This window comes from Pongo pygmaeus, chromosome 20 (genome assembly GCF_028885625.2).
Source record: "Pongo pygmaeus isolate AG05252 chromosome 20, NHGRI_mPonPyg2-v2.0_pri, whole genome shotgun sequence".
NCBI classification, from domain to species: domain Eukaryota; kingdom Metazoa; phylum Chordata; class Mammalia; order Primates; family Hominidae; genus Pongo; species Pongo pygmaeus.
Genome location: NC_072393.2, coordinates 40234836 through 40246471, shown reverse-complemented (window position 1 = coordinate 40246471; position 11636 = coordinate 40234836). Strand labels below are relative to the sequence as shown.

Sequence of the window (11636 nt, the reverse complement as noted above, 5' to 3'; positions counted from 1 at the left end):
TTGCATTTTCAGAACTTGCATTTTCAGCCAGTCCCCAGGTGATGCTGATGTTGCTGGTTTGAGAAGCCCTGAATCAGAGCGACATTTAATATTACAATGCAAAGACCCCGCCCATTGGGTACTATCCCCATTTTCCAGTGTGAATTTAGGTCCCTTAGGGGTGAAGCGGCTGGCCGATGCCCACACGCGCAGGAAGAGCACTGGGCCTCTCCTCCTGGACCTCCGAGGGTGGGCGGGGTTTAGCGCGGACGGCCGCAGGCTCGGGAGCGGCCCCTTTAAGGGGAAGGCCTGAGGGCTGCAGGCTGCGGCGGTGGAGCCCCGACGAGATCCGCTCTCCTTCCCGTCCTGGACCCCCAGCCTGACGAGAGGCTGGGCAGAAACTCGCGATCCCTAGGCCCTGCCTGTGCACCAGCGGCTGGCGCCAGGCCAGTGACAGTACGGGAGATGGCGACTCTCCCGGCCGCCTCGGTGGGGGCCGGAACTTCCTGCACTGCAGCCTCGCAGGTCATTTCCCGGCGGGGAGGCTGAGTCCCCAGGAGCTGGGGACCCCGGGTTGGGGGCGGGGCGGGTGGGGCTGCGCCCGTGAAGCTGCCGCGCCGGCTTTCCCGGACCGCGCGGGGGACAGTGAGGCCGGGACCCCCTCCGCGCCTTTGCACCAGCCGTGACCCCTTGCAACTGGGGTACCCGGCGGGGCTGCGCGCTCTCAGCGCCGCCAGAGCCTGCGCCCCGGGCCCCGTGCGCATTTTGCACGGGGGAGACTGAGGCTAGGAGTGCGACCCTCAGCCCGGGGTCACACCTCGCCTGGGGCACGGCCAGGTGGGTGGTAGCCTCAGCCTGCGAGACCCCCTCCCCCCGCCCCGTGGTCGCCTCACCGTGGGGCCCTGCTCTGACCACAGACTCCGATGGCGGCGGCGGCGCTGCGGGACCCCGCGCAGGTGAGTGCTTGGACGTTAGGCCCTTCGCTGTCAGCCCCCCATGCTTCTGTTCCCGGTGTTGAGACGCAAAAGATGGCTTTGTTCTAGGACTTTTCGCCTTTCCCATTTCCTTGCTTTTGAGTCAGGGGACCCTGGAAGGGAGTCGCTCCCAGCTAGGATCCTGAATCAGGTCAGGGTTTATATAAAGTGGCTTCCGTTGCTGAAATGTAATGGGATGAAGGGAGAAAGGGCTTTGTAGGCACAGGAACCAGCATGCGCAAAAGCTTGGGGGGTGGGGTGGGGCACAGTGTGGAGACTGAGTTGGGAGTGTTCAAGGAACCCCACCCAGGTCACTGTTATTAATATTATGTCTGCTGGAACCAGAGAGCAGGTGGGCTGAAGACAGCCCAGAACGGCAGGCTGGAGAGCTGGGCCTCTGTTCTGAGGGTGTTGGAAGGTTTAGGGCAGAGGAGGAAGATGCTGTGACTCAGGTCTTAACAGGCTCCCTGTGGATGCACAGTGGAGAACTGAATGTGGACTGAGCCGCAAGCAGGGATGCCAAGGAGTAGCCTAACGGAATAGCCCAGGCCAGTGCTGCTGCTGGCCGGACCAGAGTGGGGACTGGAGGTAGAGGAAGTGATTGGGAACTTGATGTCTTTTAAGTCAAGCTGACCAAATTTTCCGATGTGGAGGGTGAGAAAGAGGAGGGAAGAATCCATGGTTTTTGGTTTGATGAATCCAGCTTTATGAACTGAGAAGTTGGTTGTAGGAGGAATTTTCCATGGAAGCAGTAGAAGTTAGGTTTTGGCCAGGTTGAGCCTGTGATGTCCCAGAGACCCCCAAATGGAGTTGAAGAGTGGGCAGCTAAACACACAGTTAGAGTGTTCTGAGGGAGTTGTTAAGGTTATGAGAGACTGGATATTCATTTGAACAATGGCCAGATCATGTATACAAAAAGAATTCTGCCCCAGAACCTGCCCAGGAAACCAACCCCCTTATCTACAATAAACAACCCATACAGCAGGAAGCCAGCCTGCTGTCTGTCAGACCCACAGGAAGCCAGATTGCTATCTGGACTGACAATCCAGGAAGTTAAAACAATAACTTCTGTAATGAGCAGTCCCAAATGGCCAAGGTTTGATTAATAACAGACAGCTTTCCTAATTTTTGCTCCTGCTTCTGATTTAAGAACAACCAGAGAAAGGCAGATATGCACCCTAACCAATCACATAGGATGCCCATTTCTAGTTCACCCACCTACGAACAGGAGCCTCCAACCAGGGCACGCCTGAAGCCTTCCTTTTCTTTTGCTATAAAACTCTCCCACTCCCGGCTTGCATTGAGTCTCTCTTGCTATAGTGAGCTTTGAGTAAGTAGCCTTGGCTTTTCTCATTTCATTGGTCTTTGTTTATTTCAACAGTTAGAAACATCCAAAATGTGACATCTGGTGTGTGGACGGGAGCGTAGCTGTGTGTCAGATTTAGGAGGTGAAACTTCAGGTCATGGTGACAATGATGTTAAAAAAAAAAGAGGAAGGTGGGGCTGGAAAACTGAGAGCAGGGTTCTTGCTTGGGGACTGTGGCTTGTTTGGCATCATAAAGACAGGTGAGGAACAGTAGTGGTCATGGTGGGCTATGTGGGTGTATCAGAGGGTCTGGCAGGTGGCCAGATCATCCCAAAGAGTGTAGACATGAATGAGATGGATGCTGAGGCTTAGCAGTAGAGTAGGTAATATTGCAGTGAGGCCTGGGCTGGTGCTTACACACTCACCTATGTTCTCACCAGGCTTTTGTGGTGACCTTTGATAGGGTTTGTCCTCAGGCTGGGGAATTAGCTTGGGGCAAGAGGGGTCAGCTGGCAGAGTTGCTGGCCTTAGGTGGGTGGGGGTAGGATGGCCAGAGGGATTGGGGTTGGCTTTTTTTTTTTTTTTTTTTAATGAGTGTGAGTGATGACAGGGTCAGAATGTGCAACAAAGAAGGCCAAGGGTAAGTGACACCCATGTGTGCCGTGGGTGGCTTAGGTTGAAGCCAGGCCAGGGGAGGTAGGGGGCTCCAAGGCAAGGGTGGAACGCTCCCTCTCCCCCTTACCTGGGTGTTGCCCTTGGCAGTGGAGGCCATCAAAGGTCTGGGGCAGGCTGGGATGGTGGTTGTGTTTGCCAGGCACTCTCTGGATGCCATGTGCAGAGTGACACATGGGAGCCCATGGAGATGGCTAGGATAGGGGCCAGGATGGGGAGAGGGTAGCAGTGGCAGTGGGAGGCCGTGGTGAAGGTCTGGAGCTGTGAGGGTGGTGCAGTCCAAAGAGTGAAATGCACGTGGGAGGGAGTGTGAGCTGTTCACCCCAGGGCTCTGGACTGGGGTTTAAAGGAGAAGCCCACATTTGTGTCTGAGAAGCATGACGTTGGTGACACTAGGGGAAGAGGCTGGCAGAAGAGGGAGCTGGGCCCTGGACTTTAGGCCCAGAGCTTAGAGAGTACCTCTCTGCGCCCTGCCTGTTGCTGCTGCGGGCTGACACAGTGGTCACATGAGGCGCCCACAGAACCAGGGCCTGCTACCTCCTGGAGCTGTGGAGCTGGGGAGGAGAGTGAGCAGGGGATGGGTAGGGAGTCCCAAGGACAGAGACTGATCATGGAACGAACTGTCCCCATCATGGCAGGGCTGCGTGACCTTTGAGGACGTGACCATTTACTTCTCCCAGGAGGAGTGGGTGCTCCTCGATGAGGCTCAGAGACTCCTGTACTGCGATGTGATGCTGGAAAACTTTGCACTTATAGCCTCGCTGGGTAAGGCTGTCACCCCTACCCCGGTGTCCTGAGCTCCTCTCTGCCTGTCCCCTTTGCCCAAGAAACAGCTCTTTCCTTCCCACAGCCAGACCGCTGGCACTTCCATCCCCACTTGCCTGTCCCCTTTGCCCAAGAAACAGCTCTTTCCTTCCCACAGCCAGACCGCTGGCACTTCCATCCCCACTTTCCTGGTAAGTGTGTTGTGGCTTCTGGGGCTGAGCTACGTGCATTGTTCCCTCCTCTCCCTCGGCGGCCCCCACACCTGCTGCCTGAAGCCTTGCAGGAAAGCTCCAGGCATGAGGGGTCTTGCGGTTAGCTGCATGACTCCCTCTGACTTGGCCATTCCCTCCTGGGTGATTATCCAGATCTGACAGTTCTGTGGTTTAGATTCTGTGCCTTTCCTCTTGCTAATATTTCCTAAGCCTGACTGTGCCAGGAATTCCAATCACTGATGTGGTTACTGCTTGCCGTGACCACCCAATGTCCCTGTGTCATACGGAGTTTCCTGTCCTGTAGTCTATCATGGGGTAGTTCAACTGGGCAGGTGCTGGCCACTGATCCATTCTGTCTTTCCCTTAGGACTTATATCTTTCAGGTCCCACATCGTTTCCCAGTTGGAGATGGGGAAAGAGCCCTGGGTGCCTGACAGTGTGGATATGACTTCAGCCATGGCCAGAGGGGCTTATGGCAGGCCTGGCTCTGGTAAGCAGCGATGGGAGCTAGGGGAGGATGTGACATCACCACTGTGTTTACATCATACCAGCATCTTCTCTCGTATTCATCATCATTTGATACCAATGCCAGTAGCCAGACCACGTCTCTGCTTTTCCTTCCCCATGCTTGACACATTATCTACTTGTCATTACTATTCTGAGTTGGGCCCCTTGGCTGTGCCCCACTTTTCTGGCCTCCGTTTCTCTCTTTCAGCTTCCTCTGTGGCACTTTCCAACACCGGCCTACACTTAATATGTTGTGAGATACGTGCTTTTCCTTGATGTGCTTGAACACCAGCTACTCAGTTGCAGGTTTTGCTGGGTCTAGATCTTCTCACTGCATAGCCCTCACAGGTTACCAGCAGCCCAAGCCCTGCCAAAAGGCCTTTAAAGAGAAGTGAGTGGGAGACCCTGCCTCTCTGCCCAATACTGTCCCCCATCCTTGTGTCCCTGGTCCTGATAAGGCCTCCTGTATTTTGTGACCTGGCTAGGCACAGTATGGCAGAGCAGATTATTCCTTACCCTGACCTGAGCCTTCTTGTGTTGCCAACAATTCCATGGGCTTATTCTAGGGTCAGCCAAGCATAGGTGATGGGGCTCTTTCCTTCTATTAAAATTTATATGAACTTCACCAGCATTTCTTTGCTTTCAGATTTTTGCCATGGAACAGAGGGCAAGGACTTACCTTCTGAGCATAATGTTTCTGTAGAAGGAGTGGCACAGGACAGGAGTCCCGAGGCAACTCTGTGCCCCCAGAAGACCTGCCCCTGTGACATATGTGGCCTACGTTTGAAAGACATTTTGCATTTGGCTGAACACCAGACAACACATCCCAGGCAGAAACCATTTGTGTGTGAGGCATATGTGAAAGCCTCTGAGTTCAGTGCAAACCTTCCCCAGAAACAGGTGCAACAGAACGTACACAACCCTATCAGAAGGGAGGAGGGCCAGGTTTCCCCTGTAAAGACCTGCGGAGACCACACATCAGATCAGCTTTCCACCTGCAGGGAGGGTGGGAAGGACTTTGTGGCCACAGCAGGGTTTCTGCAGCATGAGATCGCTCCCAGCAATGGGGAGCCGCACAAGGCCACCGAAGGTGTGGTGGATTTTCACATTGCACTAAGGCATAACAAGTGCTGTGAATCTAGGGATGCCTTCAATGACAAATCCACTCTTGTTCAGCACCAGAGAATCCACAGCAGAGAAAGGCCTTATGAATGCAGCAAATGTGGAATCTTCTTCAGTTACGCCGCTGACCTCACTCAACACCAGAAAGTTCACAATAGAGGAAAACCGTATGAGTGCTGTGAATGTGGGAAATTCTTCAGCCAGCACTCCAGCCTTGTTAAACATCGCAGGGTTCACACTGGTGAAAGCCCTCACGTGTGTGGTGACTGTGGGAAATTCTTCAGCCGAAGCTCCAACCTCATTCAGCATAAGAGGGTTCACACTGGTGAAAAGCCATATGAGTGCAGCGACTGTGGGAAGTTCTTCAGCCAGCGTTCCAACCTTATTCATCATAAGAGGGTTCATACGGGCAGAAGTGCCCATGAGTGCAGTGAATGTGGGAAATCTTTCAACTGCAACTCCAGCCTAATTAAACATTGGAGAGTTCACACTGGAGAAAGACCTTACAAGTGTAACGAATGTGGGAAATTCTTCAGCCACATCGCCAGCCTCATTCAACATCAGATAGTTCACACTGGCGAGCGGCCTCACGGGTGCGGCGAGTGTGGGAAAGCCTTCAGCCGAAGCTCTGACCTCATGAAACATCAGCGAGTTCACACTGGTGAGCGGCCTTATGAATGCAATGAATGTGGGAAGTTATTTAGCCAGAGCTCCAGCCTCAATAGCCACCGGAGACTTCACACTGGCGAACGGCCTTACCAGTGCAGTGAATGTGGGAAATTCTTTAACCAAAGCTCCAGCCTCAATAACCACCGGAGACTTCACACCGGCGAGCGGCCTTATGAGTGCAGCGAATGTGGGAAAACCTTCAGGCAGAGGTCCAATCTGAGGCAGCACCTAAAAGTTCACAAACCAGATAGGCCCTATGAATGCAGCGAATGTGGGAAAGCCTTCAACCAAAGGCCTACCCTCATTCGGCATCAGAAGATTCACACCAGAGAAAGGAGCATGGAGAATGTGCTCCTTCCCTGTTCACAGCACACACCAGAGATAAGCTCTGAGAACAGATCTTATGAGGGCGTTGTCAACTACAAGCTGAAACTTGTTTATCCAAGTACCCACCCTGGGGAGTTTCCCTAGGAATGCTAGCTGTGTTGGAAGCTTTCTGGAGACAAGTTAAATTATCTTACCGTGGATTTTATCAGCGTTTTTTCACTGCTGGGGTTGTGATAGAAGCCATGTCAGCACCACACACTGCAGCTCTCCAAAGAGTGTGTCCACCACTCCACTGTGCTCAGGGAAGGCAGACCTCTCCTCTCTCTTTCCAATCCCTAAAGGGAATTAGGAGTAGTCTGAAGTCATGGGACGATGTCACTCCTGCCCTGTATGGCTGGTTTAGCTGTGGACATGACCAACTTTTGGCTGTGAAGACCTGAGTAGGGTTTTGCCAACAGCTTGTTCTAGAGAAGGTTTCCCTTTTTCTGGGACATTGTGGGTCTCATGTTATGCCTGTGAAGGATTTGTCCAGCCTTCATGTTACTCTGCAGAACAACTTATCTCCTGTGCATTGCCCTGGTTCATGCGATGATAACGGCCTTATGATAAAGCCGCCTTTAATCTTCCATGTTCTGATCACTGTGTAGGGTCGTTCAAGAACAGGGTTAAGATCTACCAAACTGAAGGGGTCTCCAGATTATCTTGGAGTGGACAGGAGGATGGCAGAGAACAACTGTCAATCCAGATTTGACCTCATTTGCATTGCCACCAAGGCCTCCTAGGAAAAATTGTAGGAATTTATGGGTATAATATTGTCTGAATGGCATGAATTTTTACCCTGAGGAGGGGGCAGTTGTGACAACCTCCAGTGCATGTGGGAACAGCATGAATTGGGTCCCTTATTCCCAGGGGGTGCCCTATATTCCCCAACACTGTAAAGCAGATGCTGTTTAGCACCTGCCAAGGAGCCATATGCCCTGAAGTTCAGCATTAGGCAGGTATCTCTTAACTGTAAGACATACCAGGCCCAGCTGGGACCATAATTTGTACAGAAACAACTGGACGTGATTAATAGGGAGTAGGCGAGATTATAGCAAACCAGCAGAAATGGACCTGTGCTAAAGGTGCATCTGTGAATGCTCCCTTGAATGTGACTGTGCACGATTCAGGGTTTGCAGAAGTTCTCAGGACCTCAGACCTCTGTCCTATGACTAATGTTACTGGCAGAGCAAATAATCTAAAGGTTTTGGTTTTGTGGATTACCATCTCTGTGCTGTGCATCTCAAGGCCAGTGCTGTGCTAGTAGGAAAATAGGGACTGAGAAAAAGCAGATCCTATACTGTAGGGACTGTAGTATCTATGACATAGCCAGTCATTCTTTGCTCCCAAGGCAAGAAGAAAGAGATGGCAGAGTCAATATAGGGTTGCCAAATTGGATTTCTAAAATGAATGGGAGGTTGGATTTTTATGTGCAACGGTTTCTTTTAATGCTTTGTTGATATGTAATTGTCATGCAATAATTATTCATATTTGGTAAGTTTTGTACATACATTATGTACACTCAGGGAACCAATACCATAATCATGATAATGAACGTATCCATCACCTGCAAAGCTACCTCATGCCCCTTGACAGTCCCTCCTTGCCTTCCCCAGGAAACCGTTGATTTACATTTTTTACTTTAGATTTGTTTGCCTTTTCTAGAATTAACACAATTGGAATCATAAAGTATTTATACTCTCTTTTGGTCTGGTTTCTTTCATGCAGCATAATTATCTTGAGAATCATCCATCCTGTGTGCATATATAGTTCATTCCTTTTACTACTGAGTAGTGCTATACTGGGTGAGTGCACCATAGTTTTTTATGGTTTATTTAAAAATGTTAAAATCTGATGAAATATACTTAACATCAAATTTACTATCCTAACCATTTTTAGTGTATACTTCAATGGTATTAAGTAGATTCGTATTGTTATGCAACCATCACCACCATTTGTCTCCAGAACTCTTCAATCTTGCAAAACTGAAATTCTGTACCTGTCAAGCAATAATTTCCCATTTTCCCTTCTCCAGCCCCTCAAAACCACCATTCTACTTTCTGTCTGTATGAATCTGACCACTCTAGGTACCTCATATAAGTAGAATAATAAGTATTTGTCTTTTTATGGCCAGCTTATTTCACACTTAGCATAATATCCTCAAGGTTCATCAATGTTGGAGCATATGTCAGAATTTCCTTTTTAGGGGATTAGTATTTCCTTGTATGTGCTGCATTTTGCTTATCTATCACGTGTCAATGGATGCTTGGGTTGCCTCCACCTTTTGCCTATTGCGAGTAATGCTGCTCCAAACATGAGTGCACAACAAATATCTCTTCAAGACCCTACTTTCAACTCTGTTGGGTATATGCTCAGAAGTAGAATTACTAGATGATATAGTAAATCTATTTTTAGTTTTTTGAGGACCTGACATACACTGTTTTCCACAGAGCTGCACCCTTTCACATTCTTACCAACAATAAACAAAGTTTTAAATTTTTCAGGGCCGGGTGCGGTGGCTCACGCCTGTAATCCCAACACTTTGGGAGGCTGAGGCGGGCGGGGTCATGAGGTCAGGAGATCGAGACCATCCTGGTTAACATGGTGAAACCCCGTCTCTTCTAAAAATACAAAAAATTAGCTGGGCGTGGTGGTGGGCACCTGTAGTCTCAGCTGCTCGGGAGGCTGAGGCAGGAGAATGGCGTGAACCCAGAAGGTGGAGCTTGCAGTGAGTCGAGATCGTGCCACTGCACTGCAGCCTGGGCAGCAGAGCAAGACTCCATCTCAAAAAAAAAAACCAAATTGTTTTTCTACATCCTCACCAGCACTTGTTTTTGTTTTTTTTTGGTGGTAGCCATTCTAATGGGTGTGAAGTAGTATCTCATTTGATATGCTTTCCCTAATGATTTGTGACTTTAAGTATCATTTCATGTGCTTACTGGCCATTTATCTTTGGAGAAATTTCTATTCAAGTATTTTCTCCATTTTTTTTTTCACTCATCCCTCCTTATCTCCAATTTTTTTTTTTTTTTTTTTTTCTGAGACAGAGTCTCGCTCTGTTGCCGAGGCTGGAGTGCAGTGGCACAATCTCGGCTCACTGCAAGCTCCGCCTCCTGGGTTCATGCCATTCTCCTGCCTCAGCCTCCCAAGTAGCAGGGACTACAGGCGTCTGCCACCACGCCCGGCTAATTTTTTGTATTTTTGGTAGAGACGGGGTTTCACTGTGTTAGCCAGGATGGTCTCGATCTCCTGACCTCGCGATCCACCCACCTCGGCCTCCCAAAGTGCTGGGATTACAGGCATGAGCCACTGTGCCCGGCTTCTTATCTCCATTTTTGAATTGAGTTATTTTGTTGTTGAGTTTTACAACTTTTCTGTATATTCTGGGTACTAATCCCTTATCAGATATTTTCTCCCATTCTGTGGACCTTTTTACTCTGTTCACAGTGTCCTTTGATCAGAAAATTTTAAATTTTCATGAGGTTCAATTTGTCTATGTTTTCTTTTGGTGTCTTTGCCTTTGGTGTCATATCTAAGGAACCATGCCACCTATGTCTCTAAGAGTTTTTATAGTTTTAGCTCCTACGTCTAGGTCTTTGATTCATTTTGAGTCACTTTTTGGAGTTAATTTTTGTATATGGTGTTAGGTAAGGGTCCAGCTTCATTGTTTTGCGTGTGGATATCCCATTTTCCTAACACCATTTGTTCAAAAGACTGTCTTTTCCCCATTGGTTGGTCTTGGCACCCCTGTCAAAAATCATTTGAGCATGTATGTGAGGGTTTACTTCTGAGCTCCATTGTATTCTATTGGTGTGTATGTCTGTCCTTACACCAGTTTCATGCTGTTTTGATTACTGTAGCTTTGTAGTAAGCTTTAAAATTAGGAAGTGTGAGACCTTCAACTTTGTTCTTTTGCAATATTCTTTTGGCTGTTCAGGATCCCTTGAGATTCCATATTAATTTTAGAATGGATCTTTATATTTCTGCACAAGATATTATTGGGATTTTAGTAGGGATTCCACTAAATCTATAGATCAATTTGGGTGTTATTGACATCTTAATAATATTAAGTTACTCAGTCTGTGAATATGGAATTTCATTCCATTTATTTATGTCTTTGTTTTCTTTCAGGAGTGTTTTGTAGTTTCATTGTACAAGTTTTCACCTTCTTGGTTAATTCCTAAGCATTCTATTACTTTTGATGCTAATGTAAATGGAACTGTTTTCATGATTTCCTTTTCAGATTGTTCATTGCTAGTGTATGGAAATGTAAGTCATTTTTCTGTGTTGATTTTTTTTATCCTGCTAGTTTGCTGAATTCATTTATTAATTTTAACAGTCTTTGTGTGTGTGTGTGTGTGAAAACTTTAGAATTATCTACATATAATATCACCTGTGATCAGAAATAATTTTACTTCTTCCTTTCCAATTTGGTTGCCTTTTACTTCTTTTCTTCCGTAATTACTTTGGCTAGGACTTCCAGTACCATGTTGAACAGAAACAGAGAAAGAGGACATCTTTGCCTTGTTCCTGATCAGAAAGCTTTTGGTTTTTCACCATTGAGAATGATGTTAGCTATGGGTTTTTTATATATGGCTTTTATTACGTTGACGTAGTTTCCTTTTATTTCATTTTTTGAGTTTTTTTTACATGAAATGGTATTGAATTTTTGTCAAATGCTTTTTCTGCATCAAAAGAGGTGATTGGTTTTTTTTCCTTTATTCTGTTAATATGGAATAGTATATTGATTGTTTTTCATGCATTGAACCATCCTTGCATTCTAGGAATAAATCCCACTTGGACATGGTGTATAATCCTTTTAACATGATGCTTAATTTGGCTTGCTAATATTTGATTGAGGATTTTGGCATCAGTGTTCATAAGGGATATTGGTCTGTAGTTTTCTTATGTTTGTCTGGCTTTGGCATCAGGGCAATTCTGGCTTCATAAAATGAGTTAGCAAGTGTTCTCTCCTTCAGTTTTTTGGAAAAGTTTAAGAAGGATTGGTGTTAGTTCTTTAAGTGTATAGTAGTATTCACCAGATAAGCTGTCAGGTCAGGGCTT

At 47.8% G+C, this 11636-nt stretch overlaps 1 protein-coding gene across 2 annotated transcripts; it reads left to right on the top strand.

Moving 5' to 3' along the window:
* The first annotated feature begins 241 nt into the window (after positions 1-241).
* ZNF792 (zinc finger protein 792) lies at positions 242-8275 on the top strand. Of its 2 annotated transcripts, XM_054465628.2 has the most exons (4): positions 242-935; positions 3570-3696; positions 4276-4398; positions 5062-8275. In XM_054465628.2, the coding sequence occupies exons 1-4, from the start codon at positions 903-905 to the stop codon at positions 6675-6677; spliced, it is 1899 nt and encodes a 632-aa protein (XP_054321603.2). In that variant the 5' UTR covers positions 242-902; the 3' UTR covers positions 6678-8275. The 2 variants fall into 2 exon arrangements, with proteins under 2 accessions (XP_054321603.2, XP_063513396.1); XM_063657326.1 differs by lacking the exon at positions 242-935 and having other exon boundaries at positions 3581-3696; positions 4292-4398.
* The last annotated feature ends 3361 nt before the right edge of the window (positions 8276-11636 follow it).